Source organism: Macaca mulatta, chromosome 1 (genome assembly GCF_049350105.2).
Source record: "Macaca mulatta isolate MMU2019108-1 chromosome 1, T2T-MMU8v2.0, whole genome shotgun sequence".
Classification (NCBI taxonomy): Eukaryota; Metazoa; Chordata; class Mammalia; order Primates; family Cercopithecidae; genus Macaca; species Macaca mulatta.
The window spans coordinates 81,139,036-81,156,411 of record NC_133406.1 but is presented as its reverse complement, the minus strand read 5'-3'; the positions used below and the strand labels follow the sequence as shown (position 1 = coordinate 81,156,411).

Here is a 17,376-nt window from a genome sequence, read left to right as displayed (position 1 = left end):
TCTCCTGACCTCGTGATCCGCCCGCCTCGGCCTCCCAAAGTGCTGGGATTACAGGCGTGAGCCACCGCACCCGGCAGAAGACCTTAATTTTAATGTAGTCAACTTTATTAATCTTTTTCTCTATGTTGGTCTTTTTATTGTCTTCTTTAAACAATGTTTTCCAATACTGACCTCATGAAGGCATTCTCCTATACAATCTTCTCAGAACATCATTATTATGACTTTCACGTTTAGATCTGCAGTCCATCTGGACTTGATTTGTGTGTATAATATAATCTAGCACCATTTATTAAAAAGTCTGTCTTCTCCCACTGCTCTCAGTCATAAGACAGATTTCCTCTTTCAGGACTCTGTTCTGGTCCGTTGGTCTTTATCTATCTTTGCATCAGTTCCATACCGTTTTAATTACTGTAGCTTTATCATAAGTCTTGAATTCTGGTGGAGCAAGTTTTCTTCCAGACTGTCTTGGTTCTTCCTGGCCTTTTGTATTTCCATACAAATTTTAGAATTAGCATGTCAATTGTCAAAACAAATCTGAATTTTAAATATAACTCATCGAGTTTATGGCCGGATTAGGGGAAATAATACTTTTACAATATGGAGGTTTTCAATCAGGGAACATGGAATATTCCCCCAATTTATTTAGGGCTTTACAATTTTTCTCAATAATGTTTCCAGTTTTCTGGACAAATGTCTTACATGCCTTTTGTTAGATTTATGTCTTAGGAATTCAAATTTGTTTATGTCATTGATAAATATTTTAAATTTTGTTTTTAAATTAACATGTAGAAATTCATACATGCTAAACTATTTTACTGTTTATCTGTGTAAATTCTTTTGGGTTTTACTCCATACCCATTCATGTGATGTGTGAATAATACAAGTTTAATTTCTTTGTGATCCTGATACCTTATGTTTCCTTTCATTACACTTCTGCTTTGGTTAAGAACTCCAGTGTAATGCTGGATGCAAGCAGGAAGAATGAACTTCGTCGTCTTCTTTTCAATCTCAAATGGAATGCTTTCAATATTTTTGTTATAGTCTTTAAAAATACATTCTTTGTTATGTTAAGGGTGTTTTCTTCAATTTCTAGCTCACTATGATTTTTTAAAATATGAATGAATGTTAAATTTTATCAAATACTTTTTCACATCTATTAAGATACTTTTTTTATTCCGTTAATGTAGCAAGTCGTATTGGTTGTCAAACGTTAACCCAATTTAGCATTCTTGAAATAAATCCAACTTGTGATGTATTTTCTTTTTTATTTGTTGTAGGATTTTGTTTGTGAATATTTTAAGTTTTGCTTCTATGTTAAGATGGATTGGCCTAAATTTTTCTTTCTTTGTAGTGTTCTTGTCAGGCTTTACAATCAAGGTTAGGCTGCACTCATAAAATAAGTTGGTGTTGTCCTTCAGAATAGAACACTGAAAGAGTTTGTATCAGACTGGTGCTATTTCTTCCTTAAGTATTTAGTAAAATTCATTCAGAAGCCTCCTAGACCTGGAGTTTTCTTTGTGGGAAGGCTTTTCATTTTGAATTCAGTTTATTTAACATTTTATAGCAGTGTAACTATTTTCTGTTTCTTCTTGTGTCCATGTTGGTAAATTATACAGTTTTTGTTTATTTGTTTTAGGAATTTAACTCCATTTAAATTTTCTTATTTCTTGGTGCAAAGTTTTTGTAACATTCTCTCATTTTTTTAAATATAGAATTTGTAATGGTGTCCTTTTTTTATTCTTACGTGGTTATGTGTGCTTATCTCTCTTTGTTTCTTGATCAGTTTCACCAGTGATTTATCAATTTTTTTTTATTTCAAAGAACTAACTTTTGGTTTTGTTGATCCTGTCTTATCTATGTTTCTTCTCTGTTTCATTAATGCTCACTGTTGTTTTTGTGATTTATTTCCATGTGTTTTCTTTGAGTTTAATTGTCCTTTCTCTAACTTTCTAGCAGGATTCTTGATTTTTGATACTTAATAATAATTCTAAATTTGTATACATCTAATAATATACTTCAAAATATATAAAGCAAAAGTTAATAAACTTTAAGGACAAATCCATAATCACAGTGAGAACTTTAACCCCTCCTCTCTTAGAAATTTATGGAACAAGCAGGAAAAATTTAAAAAACGAAATAAGAATCTAGAAAACTTGAACAACGTGGTTTCCAAACTGGACCTAAGCAACTGCAATATACTCTTGATTTTTAGATATTTATCTTTTTCCAATATGTACATTTATGCTTATAGGGAAGTATAGCTATAGTTTTATCTGCATAGCCTGTATTTCAGTATGTAGTATTGTTACTCAGTTCAACATATTTTCCATTTTTATTATTTATTTTTGGACTCATAGGTTGTTTAAGAAAGGTATTACTCAGTTTTCCAACATATGGAGATTTTCTAACTATTCATTTCTATCTTAATTTCATTGTGACCAGAAAAAAAAAAAGCTCTATAATTTCGTTCTTTTGAAATTTTTTTGAGACTTTCTTTATTGCCCAGGTATGGTCATTTTTTGTAAATGTTCTACGTGTGCTTAGAAGTATGTATAGCAGTCTCAGTCCCTCTAAGTGAACAGCTAAGAACCCACAAATAATTGCCCTCAATGTGTTAAATATAGAAATGAATGCTTTAAATAATAAAATACAAATCTACTAATTGCCTTTGTCAACCACAAATAAATAAAATATTCCAGTCTATGCACCAGACAAAGACACTAAGTACAAGAAGCATGCTTATTATCATAACTTTTCTTTGACCAAGTGTCTTTAATGGGGCTTTTTCTCAGTGGGTTTAAACCAGGGCCTAACTACCTTCAGCTGCAAGCCACAAGGTCTTGAGTGTCTGGTTCCAATGCTTCTTCAGGTTTCAAAGAGTCAATATGCTTTAAATATAAAAGAAACAACCTGGACCAGCCCTGCTCCCAAAGCGAAACTATCCCACATGGTGGTGCCTCCTATTCTATGAAGCATTCTCTCTCTCCAGTCATCTCTGAAGAGCATCCATTCTTGCCCCTCATTCTCTCTGCCTTTCGTTAATTGCTGATGGTCAAATCATTTGTCTCAGTTGGTTTCATTCAGCTTCTTCAGCCTGATCCTGAGTACACTGTGGTGGTTGGGACAGTGTTCTCTGAGCTGTGCTGGAATGACAGTTCTTTAGAACAGCAGAAGTGTGGAACAGCACTGATATGGAACAGTGCTCCTGAGGGATGTTAGCGGATAGTAAGTGGAAAAAGCATTCTATGGTACTAAGTTCAGAGTCCCCAAGATCACCCTCACTTCTGATACCAGCTATAAGTCTGGGCTCCCCAAGACCACCATCAGGTTCAAAAATTCACTAGGACTCAGGAACTGAGACTCACAGAACTCAGGAAAACTAATTCTACTTGTGGCTAAGGCTTTTTACAATGAAAGGACATAGATTAAATCAGCCAAGGGAAGAGGTGCATAGGGCAGGGTCCAGGAGTCACCAAACATGAGCTTTCAGTTGTTCTCTTCCAGTGGGGCTATATGGATAGCACCTCTTTTTTCCAGCAACAGTGTATGACAATATACACGAAGTGTTGACAACCAGGGAAACTCACCAAGCTTCAGTGTCCAGAGTTTTAATCAGGGCTTAGTCACGTGGGCATGGTTGACCACAGTGTGGCTGATCTTAGTTCCCTGTTCCTCCAGAAGTTGAGCTGATACTGTGTGGTCCACGGCCTAAAGCTTAAATCACATGTTAGCATGGACTAAAATCCGTGTTAGCATGGACCAGATGGCATGGCCAAGGCCCCTGCCATACGGCATACTGTTGGCGTAATCTGTCTAGCGTGGCCCAGAGCCTCCAGGCAAACAAAGACACTCATCTCAGGCCAGACATTCCAGGGGCTAAAGGTTACCTCTCAGGAGCTGAGGGCACATGCCTAAACCTCTCCTTGGGTAAGTTAATCCTTTACTGTACATATGGCAAACCCTTTGAGGATATAAATCAGATCATGCCTTGGCCCATGCTTAACAAACCCCAGTAACTCCCTATCACACTAAAATAATTATCTGCCCTAGTCTACAAGGTCTTGCATGATCTGGACTGTCCTTCCCCTTCTTGGTCACTGTATTCCAAATACACAGGTCTTCTTTAGTGTTTTTAAGGACACAGAGCTCTTTCCTGGCCTTTGCACTAGCTGTTCCCACTGCCTAACATGTTCTTCTCCAAGAGCCACACATAATTGAATTATTCTTGTCATTCAGATCTCAGCTTAATAAATGTCATTTCGTCAGGGGCCCCTTTCCTATCTACCCAAATTAAAAGAGTCCCTGAGTCAGTCCCTATTATGTCACCTTGCTATGTGTTCATCGTGGCAGTGAGTGTTGCCTGCTACTTTCTAGCACCTTTAGCTGTTAATTTGCCCATTTGCAGTCTTCTTCCATGCAAGTGCTGTAAGAGTAAGGCCCTTGACTCTTTATCCCCAGCACCCAGGACACCCTGAACCTAGAGTGAGTGCTCTGTAATTCACAAAATGGATGAATGAACAGCTGGATGAATAAACAAGCTTGACAAATGCTGGTTTAAGCAAAATTAAGTAGAATTCTTTACAGTAAGATCTTCCAAGCCTTTAATCTACTCTGTGGATTGTGAATCTCTTGAGTGTGTATTATGTATTCACGTTCTTGGGAACAGTTTTGGGGGAGTATTAATGTCAGAACTTGGTGTGTTGAAGGAATTGGATTCATTTTCAAGTATAACTAATTTTTAAAGAGTAGTAAATCCTATGTATGGCACATTTTCTTTAAAATTTCTTTTACTGTTACTATTTCTGCTCCATCCCTTAGGCACTGCTCTCTGCTAACTAATCTGATAAATTAATTTGTACTTGGGTATAAATATGCAATGCTGCCTTAGGATCTTTTACTCCTTCTTTTATTTATTCACTATATTGAATTCCCATTGTTACGGGAAGCAGGATATAGAAATAATGACAGTGTTGGGCTGGTGAAAGATGATTTCCAGAATGGAAGGCTTTGATATCCCTCAAGTTACACCCTGAAAGGCCTATTTATGCGTCATATACATAAGTTCTAATTGTTGACCAGATTCAATAGGACAGAACCAGATATTGATAAATATTTTTATAGAGTGCAGTGGCGTGATCTTGGCTCACTGCAACCTCCACCTCCCAGGTTCAAGCGATTCTCCTGCCTGAGCCTCCCAAGTAGCTGGGATTACAGGCATGTGCCACCACGCCTAGCTAAGTTTCATATTTTTAGTAGAGATGGGGTTTCACCATGTTGGCCAGGCTGGTCTCAAACTCCTGACCTCAGGTGATCCACCCGCCTTGGCCTCCCAAAGTGTTGGGATTACAGGCGTGAGCCACTTGCCTTCAAAATTCTTTCTATTGACTAGATTAGTTTATACTATAGAAAATTGTGTTATTTCTGTTTGAGACTTCAGAATTGATGGATAATAGACATTTACTGTCAGATAGTAAAGATCCTAGATTCTTTTTAGCTATAGAAAGAAGGTCCATGGTTTTTCACTACCCCAGAGAATTCACTGGACACATACTTTTTTCTGGATTCCTTCTTCTTCCTACTTCACCCTTCTTCAGGGGAAGGATCAGATGCCAGACTTTGTGGGTAAAGAAATAAAAAAGGCTCTGGATAATGTTTTCTCTGTCAAGGTTAAGTTTTTTGATACAGCTGATCTGTGTTTGTTTTGTACTCATTCCTAGGGCACTGCCCCTCCTGGTCTCTTCCCCTTGCTGGGATTTGAGCCCTACCTCTTACTCCCTAGTTGATATGTGGCTCCTCCCACATAGTAAATTGGCCTGGCATCACTCCCTGTGGTGACTCTTCTTTCAGCAGGGCACATCATCACTGGGATTCGGGAGGCTGTGAATTCCCTCTAACCCTGTGTCTTATATTCTGCAATAGTCCCCATGCCATGTTTGGGGAAACTTTAGCTCTAACTAGAAGTTGAAAGCATTCTACAATACACAACACTATGAGAAATCACTCTTAGAAACCAGGCTTGGGTGCTTCTGCTCCCAGCCAGCCAGTGTCCACGTGTCCATAATGCCCAACGGAACACTTCTATCCATTGACTGTATTCTCTATAGCTGGCCACCTCCTGAATGTACCAGCTAATTGTTGAACAAGTTTTAAATCAATCATGAAAATAGTTGTTTAGATGTGTAAATTACTGCCGCAGTACCTATTTACAGCCAAGATTTTACAGACAGATGCCTTGATAAATGTGTTTTTATTTGCTGTGAATAATTTCTGTACAGTGCCATTGAAAAAACATAATTCACATTTTCTATTAAGAAGGCAGCAGCAGTGTGCGAAGAGTTGTCAGTGATTTTGTGACCCCAGTTAGGATTATTCTGGGATTGGGGTTGATTCAGGGGAAATTCAACTACACTAGCAGGAAAACTGTTGGTTAAACATGAAGTTAGAAAACCCCTTTTCAGGCTGGGTGTGGTGGCTCATGCCTGTAATCCCAGCACCTTGGGATGCAAGGAGGGCAGATCATGAGGTCAGGAGTTCCAGAACATCCTGGCCAATATGGTGAAACTCCGTCTCTACTAAAAATACAAAATTAGCCAGGCGTGGTGGCATGCACCTGTAGTCCCAGCTGCTCGGGAGGCTGAGGCAGAATAATCGCTTGAACCCTGGGAGGTGGAGGTTGCAGTGAGCCAAGATTGTGCCACTGCACTCCAGCCTGGGTGACAGAGTGAGACTCCGTCTCAAAAAGAAAAAGAAAACCCCTTTTCATGGCCTGAAACACAAATACGAAAGGTAAAACCAAAACCAGAACACAGTTCTTCAGCCCAGACTCTCTTTGTTGCAATCATGGACAAAGAGAAGGCCTGATGACAGGTGTCCTCAGGGAAGGCTGAGCTGCAGGGCTGTGCCCCAAGCCTGTTAGCCGGGCTTCAGAGGGCTGTGCACTCACAGCGAGCTTGGGCAGAGGTTCAGACAGCTCCTTTCAGCACTCTTTCACCAGGCGTGTGCACAGGTCAGAAGCATGGCAGGAGGGTCAGAGGAAGTGAGCAACACAGTCCCTGCTCTCAAGCTAATGGTGGTGACAAAGGCTGAGATAAGGGCAGACCTGGACTTACAAGCATCTGACTTCAGATGACCCATGCAGGCAGTGAACAGTCACCACCCCTGCATCCCTAGCTGCCAGGCTCTCCCCTAACTTGGAAGCCCCTGTCTGCCTGAGTCTTTCCCATCATTGACATCCTATTTTCTGAAGTCTGTTGTGTCATACTTCCCATTTCTCCCAGTAAACCCAGCCCCAACCCCACCTCGTAGCTCCTGGATGTGCCCTTTTTCAAGCCACCAAAGTTCCCAGCCACCAGAGCCACCCACTCACCCACTAGCCACAGCTTTTCCCTTCTCTTCCACTCACATCAGGGCTCCCAGGGCCCAGTGCCTCAGATCTGACAGTTCAAAGCTTAGAGCAACTTAAAGGTGAGGGTTCCTGTTAGTACTATTCTGGCCATATTGTGGATTTCGTAGGATTTGGGGAATGGATAAGAGACCTACAATCTTTTAAAGAGTTGAGAAATTTCTGGAGGAAATTTCTGTGATGCACAAAGTGCTGTTCTTGGTTTTTGTCTTGTTTTAAAAAGTTAAGAATCAACACATTTGGAACATAACCCATCTGTAGGTCATGCTCACAAACACGTATGCATATAAAACCAGAAACATTAAACAGAGATGTGCTCATAAGAGATGGAGAGAGATACATCGCGATCAATGTGCCTTAAACCAGATGGGATGACTTAGGCAGTGTTTAGGGTGGAAGTGGAATCCCAACTAGGCAGCAAGGGGTGGAGTGGCCTGGACAGTAAACTGGAAGTAGCTGCAGTCGGAAGTGGGTAATGATCACTTGTTCGTTTTATTTGATCTTTTTATCATTTGCTGCATGGCATGGGCTCCTCGTTCCTCCACTGGCGTTCTCCTCCCCCAGCCCCCAGCCCCCAGCCTTGCCTCTTCTCTCCTGTACATGTACCTTTAGCTCTTACTCCATTTTTAGGAGGCAGTACAGTGGCTTGCTCTGAGCCTTTGTGAGATTGGCAATAGCATGTGCTGCTCTATTGGTTATCTCTTTTAAAACAGATAAGGTGGACAGGAAATGCTAATGGCAAACACAGCTGCAGCTCAACCCCTGTGCTGTTTTGCAAAGCACATTTTCTTATCAGGCTCAGGGCCAGGACCCATAGACAGAGGTGGCATGGCTGGGCAGCTGTGAGACTAGCCCATCAGGCCACACTGTGTTCTGTTCTGTTCACAAACACAGTAAGTATGTAACCAGATAGTTCCGGCTAATCCTCAACACTTCTCTTTCTTCACTTATTTCCAAAATTGTTCATAAGATCAGCTGTACGGTTTGAAGTGTCACAGGCAGGAAGTAAAGTTCTTTTTGTGGTTGGATTCCCACACCCTGGGTCCCTCTTTTTGAGCCACCTTTTCATTACTCCCGTGAAGCCAGCTCTTCTGCTTGTCATTGGCACCTGAACCCAGTGACAAATGAGGTACCTTTTATCAGATTGCTGTGTAGGTTGAGACCAAGTCTGAAAATAAGAGCTTTCTCGTGAAGCTGTGAACCACAACCGTTTTAAACTTCCAAAAATAATGTGTACCTTTTACAAAATTGCAGAGTGCCGTATCCCTCAAATTGAAGATGCTGAGATTCATAACAAGACGTATAGATATGGAGAGAAGCTAATCATCACTTGTCATGAAGGATTCAAGATCCGGTACCCCGATCTATACAATATGTTTTCATTATGTCGCGATGATGGAACGTGGAATAATCTGCCCGTCTGTCAAGGTACAGAACTGATGCTCCAGTTCTCAGCTGGGCTGTTCTTCTCTTGGACTGTATTGTAGACTATGTACATGTTTATCTAATAAAGTGATAGCGATGATGGGGGAAATAAACAAAGCCATCTACCCACATGGATCCAGTTGCATCTTTACTACAATTGCCAAAGCTCTGTTCTTCGACTCTCCATCACCACTCCTTGTAGCTTGCTCAGCTCCATACACCCAGTTTTAAAGGACAAACAGGAAACACCTTGTTCCTTGGAATGTTGGATGTCTCCTTTACTCCAAAATATCAAAAGTAGTTTAAGAATCAGGAGACTTGTAACTGGGCTGCTAACACAATGAGGAACTATTATATATTTAATGGAAATAACAGAGCATTTATGCTTATGTCAATAGTCATGAAAATATAGTTAAAGCCAATCTTAAACAGAGGCTGTTTCCTCTTAATAGTGTTTTTATTTATATATAATGCATGAAGAGCAGAAAAATTATCAAATTCAAATTTCATCCAAACAACCTGGTGAATATTTATTCCCTTGCATTTTTTAGATTTGCCTGGGCCATCATAGAGGGCCCTGTTTGTGAAAATAAGCCCTCAAGTTCAGAATAATTCTGATTTTATTTTTTGACGTGTGACTTCAACCAAAGAACCAAGAAGGCAATGCATAATTCATAATTTGAGGGAGAAGGAGAGCAATCTCATTTGCTCCAAAAGCACCGGCGTGCTCAAGCTGAGATGAATGTTAACTTTGTGCCTGGAAATCACAACTGGCAGACTCTGATATTGCTTTGGGTGCCCTGTTCTTGGAAATAAATAGTTTCCTTACATGAGAGCTTCAGAGTCATGACCCCTTGAAGGAAGAGAGGCTTGAGCATCAGAAGGACGAAAGCAGCCCAGACCATCACACTCCCCTGGTCTCTCCTAAGAACTGCCAGTGTTGCTGAGCATGTTCTGTGCTGCATTTTTAAAGGAGACATGATTTATTTACATTTTCAGATGTCTACAAAACAAGCAGCTGGCTGTTTAGTTGGGCTACTTATTCAAACAGACTTTATTACCTGCTGATCCGTTTCATTCCTCCGACACGATCAGAGTGATAGCCAGGAAAACCACCCCAGACTGCAGCCACTTCTTCCCTTCCTGTTTTCCGTGTAACCTTTTGCTCTCCCATCCTTTCTGTTTCCTTTTCTGTCACTTAAATATAGGATGCTCCTTTAGGAGTTATTTTTTCCCCAGTGATTAAAAAAAAGAAATACCCTGTGTCGGTGTGCCTCTCAAAGTGTCATTTCGAGGCTTTAGACCCAGGCTTTCCTATTGCTCTTTCTGGCCACTGTTGCCCCCACTCCACCTCCCCTTCCTCAAATCCCAGTCAAGACATAGCTTTTTTAGGTCTGCAACAACAGAGCCAGTCAGTTACCCTGAAGAGGTATGCTTCTTCAAACGATGCAAGCCCTGCCCACCTCTCCCTCCTCCTCAGAGGTCTCTGTCCCACAGAGGGTGGTGGGTGCCCTGGCCTGTGCCCTACCCTCTAGTGCACCCCATGCCTTCCTGCACAGAAAGATAGGTCCTGCCTGCTGGAGCTGCCACTGCCCCAGTGTTGCTCACTGGCTGCTTGCCTGGCACACCATAGGAAATGAGGAACTGAAGTTGCTTTGGACAGCCTGACACCCCTCTGAGCCCCCAGGGGGAATATAATTGGTCCTAAGAGTGACATTTCATTCTCTAACTTTTATTTGCACCTATAGATCCAGGAGCTAAAGCCTGAGGAGGCCTCTCTCTGTTATCTAGAAGTGCAAATGGAAATTACATTGAACTATTGAGTTGAAGCCAGTTTTCGACTGTTATATTTAGGACAGGCTGTCTCTAACCAAGAGTGAGCATATCTTTCCTTCTCCTCTGATTAACTGCACGAATTATAACCCCAGTCTGAGTCAGAGTTAGTTTTTATTTGAGAGAAACCAGCTATCTGTGTGGGTAGTTTAGAACTACAATTCCTTCCTAGGAAGAAGAGCAAGCACAATCATTTGTGCCAACTCATTTGAACTACACTTGAGGGTTCTAAGGTGCTAACTTGTTCACGTTAATGTGCTTCTCTTTTTTTCCTCAATTATTGAGTCTGTTTATTCCTGATCCCCAACTTCCTCCCCACTGCATAAACACACATACACTTCACTTTTACTATGAACATTGTCAGTTTTCAGCTCAAAAAAACAATAATAATCTAAGGTTATGGGACTGTCTACAAAGATGGCTGAGCTCCATACCTTTTAGGGTATGGTGCATCCCAAATGTTGGCCAGTTCAAAGCTATGATCTCCTTGGTCTGCACAGCCCCATGGCCCCAGGACACAGCAGGGCAGGATTAGCACTGCCCAGCCCTGACAGTGAGTGCCTCAAATTCTGCACCCGCCTCACCCTCACCTACTCTGATGCACAGACACCATATACTGGGGTTTCAACCAAAGCAATCTGCTGAGAGATCCCTTCAAGATACTTACAATGTCCAACAAAGTCAGCTTAGGAGAAGGGTTCAGTCATCTGCTGCTGTGCATGGGACACATACATTCTGTATCTGGTGACTTGGAAGGGAAAGTGGGTATTTTCATTATACATTATTTACTTCACACACAATTAGTTCTCTCCTGGATAAACACCAGCTCTGCAGTGTCATTATTTCCTCCAGTGAAATTGCTGAAGCAATAAGAAATGCCCTGATCACAGGGGATGCCACACACAATAGAATTCTCTGCCACCAGGAGTGTTCTACTGGGCTGCACAGAATTCAGGGCAAACAGGCTGCTTAGTGTTCCACAGAAGGAGTGTGGGATCCAGGTCCCACTTGCACACTGATTGCACACAGCATGCTGTGCTCGATGCATAGACTCAGGACAGCAGTGGTTCTGAGTGTGGTCCCGAGACTGGCAGTGGCAGCAGCAGCAGCAGTGCCTGGATGTTGGTAGTGCAGTTGTCAGGCTCCCTCTGCCCCAGACCTGCTAAAACAGAAGCTCTGCAGGTGGGCCCAGCAGCCTGTGTCTAACAAGCCCTCTGGATCATTCTTGAGTTTGAGAACTACTACACTGTGGGATTCCTCATCTATTTTATATAAAACACAACTGGATTTTCAGAAATTTAAGGCCACCATCTCAGGCATATTTCTGTCCCCACATCCACTCTAGTGGAATTGAGTTTGGAACCTAAGCTTCCCAAGCCGCTCTCACCACCACTGAAACCATTCGTGGTGTCTGTGTCTCTTTCCTCTTACAGCACCTCGGTGGTTCTCAACCTGGCCGGCACATCAGGGTTACTTGGGGAGCTTTAAAAAAAGATAATGATTCCCAGGCTCTCCTCAGAGCCTGGGCATGGGGCCCGGGCACTGGTGTTTTGTAAAAGCTTCTTAGGTGATGCTGAAATGCAGTCAGAGCCGGAACATGCAGCCTGAGGGTGTACAACCCACAGTCAGACACTCACCACCTTCCCTCCATGCATCTTAGCTACTCCTCTGACCCTCTCGGTGCCATTTGCAAATAGCAGAGCAAATACCTACATGATAATTAGAATAAGGAACCTGAATATTTGAGACCAAGGTGCTTCATTCTTCAGAGGTGGTGTCATTTTAACAGTGGGGGAATCCGAAAAAGTTCCAGCATTCGGTGTGACTTTTCGATGTACAGAGATGACAGAGTGGAATCTTTCCCATTTTCTTTCACCTTGCACAGGCTGCCTGAGACCTCTAGCCTCTACTAATGGCTATGTGAACATCTCCGAGTTCCAGATCTCCTTCCCAGTGGGGACTGTGATCTCCTATCGCTGCTTTCCCGGATTTAAACTCGATGGATCTGCGTATCTTGAGTGCTTACACAACCTTATCTGGTCGTCCAGCCCACCCCGGTGCCTTGCTCTGGAAGGTAACACATCTTATTCTTTCCGAAGTTGTATTTTGTATTATTAAAGTGAGGAAGAAGATCAATAGGAGGAAGAACTGTGAATTATGATCAGCAATAACTTTTCTTCTCTGCGTACATCTTTCTCACCTTTGTCCAGAGCAGAGATCAGCTGCCATGAAGCCATACTTACAATTAGACATAAAACTTGCTTCCCTCATCCTTAGGCTTAAAGAGGAGAGCAGATAAAAGAAAAAGTTGTGAGCATCAAAGGTTAAATTACAAAATATTGCAAAGTTAAATGAAATGTCTTCAAAAATTAATTTTCTCTACACCAAATGAAAACAGATTGTATCATGTCATTAATCTCACCCCTCATTTTATTGTTGTGTCGATGTTTCTTCCATATTTCCATGCACTTTATAGCTTAGCTGTAAATGTTTGGCTGCAAGCACACCCTTGGATGCCTGAAAGCAAGAGCTCTTTTCCTCCCTGTTTTTGTTAAATCTGTATGACTATAGATTGTGATTCACTAAAGACCACTAATCAGTAGTATGAAGTAGTAAGGAAAACGGGGCTTCCATTGGCAGAGTCAAGGCAGTGTCTGTAGGGGAAAAGTCCATAAACATTTCTGCTAGGCAAATTGGATATGCTGGTTCAACTCTTGCTTTAACTCAGATCTTGAAAGTATGCCTGAAGAGAACAAACACCAATGTGTTTCTTGGCATCTGAGTATAGCGGGTAGGAGGGCTCTATATGGGGAAAGAAAAAAAGTGAAGAAACCTCAAATCAGGAGCCCCTTCAAAGCCTATTTGCAGCCTTGTTTGGGAAACAAAGCAAAACAATGGAATATGGAAGCAAATGAGTTCTTACAAGTTTATAGCATCTCTACAAGTGTGCACCTCTGTGTGGGAGGAAGTCAGGGCAGGACGTGTGTCATGGAGGATGACTATTGCTCAGAAGGATAAGAGACGGCCTCTCTAGGGATGTGGAGTGGGGTTGGCTGGAGCCATGGAATCTCTTTGGAGAAGAGTGGGGGAAGAAGGGCAGGGAGCGAGAAGGCCAGCCCTTCCCATTGGTTTTGTCATACTCTGAGACTGGTCATTAGAACTCCCCTCACTCCACTTCCCACCCATCCCAAATCCCCCAGGGAATTGGAGCCTAGCCTAGAGATGCCAGATAAAATGTAGGATACACAGGTAAATTTGAATTTCAGATAAACAAATAATGTTTTAATATGAGCATGTCACAAATATTACATGGGACATACTTAGTATAAAAATTATTCTTTGCTTATCTGAAATTCAAATATATTTATAACTGAGTGTCTTGAATTTTGTTTCCTAAATCTGGTCACCCTAGCCTCAAGGGACAAGGTCATCCCTTTTGCTTCCAGTGGGAATAGCCTTCCTGTTATCTGGATGCTGCTGGTAGGCCGTGGACCTCTGATGGAAGGGGCTCTTCCCTAGTTCTGGAGGCTTCTCCCTGCTCAGATAACCAGACAGAGAGGGCCCTTTAAAGGTACCGTCATTATGATTTTATCAATTTGAAATACCTGTTTTCAAATCTTTTCAAATTTGGTTTAAATGTGTTCTAACCAGTCAGGTTCTGATAAGCTTTATTTTGGGATTTGAAAAGCAGTCTTTATGGAGCCTAGAGAATATGATTGGATAGGCATAAAACAAAATCTCAGGTTATAAACAGGGAGCTGAGAATGGCTTCGGGTTGAAAATTAGTCTTCCAGTCTAACATGTCCCCTTTCCTCTGCCATCCTCCACTATGGATAGATGGGAAAACCCTGGCTGACATCTGCCTGTGCCAGGAAGGCCACTTAGTGCCTTTTTCCCTAGGGTTTTTGTTTTTTTAATAAGGTTTACATCTCCATTTTCAATAGACATCCCTTTAAATTATCTGATGGCATTTGTTGGTGAGCGCTTTCAATGCAACACTGGCTAAAGGTACAAAGCGGTGATTCTAAACTGAGAGGCACAGAGGCGACTAAAGGATTCTTTTTTTCAAGACTTGATAGCAACTGGGTTAAATTAAGCAGTGGGTTAAACTAATAGGTAAGGATTCGTGAGCAAGTTATCCAGATGTACCTGGGGGTTGGCATTTCTCTCATTCTCACTTTAATTGTGTATCATCTTTTTAAAAGATGGCGCCTTATTTATGCAATATTGTCATAGGGTATTGAACATAGATGAACTGTCACAAGGGGATCGACCCTTTTCATAGATCACCCACACTTTTAACTCCTCATCTTTCTGTCTTCCTAAGCACACGATTTGCACAATTTGATTTTTCTTGATGACACAGTGAAAATTATTGCACTGGGCTGTGGAATTATGATGTCTAAGGGGCTTTTGAATATATTAGAACTCTCTGACCCCTGCAGTAATGGTGTGGACAGTTCTGCTGTGGAAGTCTTTCTCTTTGAGTTTTCTGTCCCTTTCCCATTCCTCTTTCACTATCAATCCATCAGCTGTCAGTGTGCCTGTCACACTCAGGGTACCTGTCACTGCAGCTGTCCCTCACCCCCAATTTCTTTTCTAACTTGCTGTAAGCCAGGAGAAAGGTTCACCAGGCTCATCATGGAGGGAGCGTAGCGTATCAATTACCAGTGCAGACTGACCTCGGATGGACTGGCTTCACATCCTGGCATCCTACTTAATCACTTCACCTGGGGCAAGTCACATAGCCTCTCTCAGCCTCCATTTCTTCCTCTGTAAAATGGGGGTGATGAATCCCACTTACCTTGTGGGACGGGGAAGAGTCAGTGAGATGACAAATCTACCCATTTAATGAAGCGCCCAGCCCATAGTATGTGGTCAATCACTTGTCTATTGTTATCAATGCACTTAGAGTTTTATATAAAGTCACAATAAATAAGAGAGAATCTAGCATGACTCTCTGTGGATACGGTGTCCAAGCTTTTAGACATGTACATTGTCACACAATTTTGGTTGTTCACGTGCTATTTTGGTTACTTGCATATTCTTAGCTGTGTCTATGTAAGATGACTCTCAGACAGCAAGAGAAAATACTGAACAATAAGAACGGCCACCATTAATTTTGAGAGCTTACTACATAGGTGTCAGGCTACTGCTCAAACTGTGTGACACAGTGTCTCCTTTAATCCTCTTAATGCCATTTGGAAGCAGGTACTACTAACCCTCTTTAGCCGCTGAGTAAACCCAGCCTTCTAAAGGTTCAGTAACTTGCTCAAAGTCACACAGCTAGGAAGAGGGGGAGCTGGGACTGTAGCATGGATCTTTGTCACTTCAAAGCTCATGTTCTTAATCACCAAGGTACATTGTCTATTTAACATGTTCTGATTACAATCTAACAGGGGGAAAGCAATTTGATACTTTTATAGGCATTTTCTTAAAGCAAAAAAATACAATAATTATTGCATAGGAAAGAATTTGTCGTTCTAGTTTAGTTATCATCTCTGAGAAATCCCAGCAGCAGGGGGAGGCTCTGTGCCCCCTGGGTAGCCGCAGGCTCTTACTGCTGCTGCCCCACAGTGCCTGTTAGTCTCCCACATGGCCATGGAACCCCCCTGCAGCCAGTGAGCCAGGCAGATGTTGTTGGCCTCCTTTTACAGATGAGGAGACGACCCCTTGGAGAATGCCATGACTTGTCCCGACCCTCCAACTGTTGGTGTGTGCTGTCTGCCACACGGCACCTCCTCTCCCTAGAGGAGTGGAGAGCACTTTGTGAGGGTCAATGTTTGAGTGACACCTGTCACACTCACATGTCAACAATCTCATAGTTGATACCTGGCTTCATGAAGGAGTTGATAATTTGGAAGGAAACGCTTTGGCAGCCTCACCAAAGATGGCAAGAGTTCCGAAGCCCAGTACGAAGGTGTGGGTTGCATGTTTTAAGGCCTGCACTATTGCACTCATGGATAGTGGGAAGATTCTGGAGCATATATGGGTCCCTATTGCTGTGTTGTCAGATAAAACACACAAAATTTCAAAGCGTTGAACCAGAGTGATGGCCATAATGTTTTAAAATCAATGACTGTATAAAATTGGAGCTGGAAGGAGCTTTGTGCATCCCTGTGTGCCCCTGTGGGCCCCGTCTTGCTGTGGGCCTGTGCGCTTTGCCTCGTCTATGTGTATCTTAGTGCTTTCCACTCTCGGGTTCTCTTCCTCCCTGAGGCCCTCACCTCCGTCTTTCTCTTTCATGTGCATGCACAGACACAACACACTGAATGCAAGAAATCTTTAAAAAGCAAAAAGGCTCTGACAATAAATGTGGGGAATTTCTCATTGTTAAGTGCTAAGAACTCCGTTTGTGTTGTCACCAGTGATCGTTGAACACCTGCTAGGCTCAGAGCAACACCGAATTGGGCACTGGGGAATTACAAAGAAAGGAAAGGACATAATTCCTTACTTTGAAGAGTTTACAGTCTAGAGCGAGAAGATGACTAAGTCAGTTTCCTAGAGAATAACATCATTACAGATGGCAGCCACGTACACACACAGCTACTTTTACCAAGGGGCACGCAGGGGCTTCTGCATTTGGAAAGGGTAGAAGGGCAGTTTCAGGGGGTGACATCACAATTGTAAAATGAAATTTTCTACCCAGGGATTTATGGCATTTTTGTTTATTTTCCCCAGAGACCAAATAATAGCATGTTTCTGTCTTTTCTGTC

General features: G+C 42.2%; 1 protein-coding gene across 10 annotated transcripts in view; it reads left to right on the top strand.

Moving 5' to 3' along the window:
* SUSD4 (sushi domain containing 4) overlaps window positions 1-17,376 on the top strand; it is a 148,168-nt gene that overhangs the window by 91,676 nt on the left and 39,116 nt on the right. For all 10 annotated transcript variants that reach the window (XM_077938503.1, XM_015115575.3, XM_077938483.1 and 7 more), the window contains 2 exons: window positions 8,657-8,830; window positions 12,546-12,734. In XM_077938503.1, the coding sequence (XP_077794629.1) occupies window positions 8,657-8,830; window positions 12,546-12,734 (363 nt within the window). The remainder of the gene's footprint in view (window positions 1-8,656; window positions 8,831-12,545; window positions 12,735-17,376) is intronic.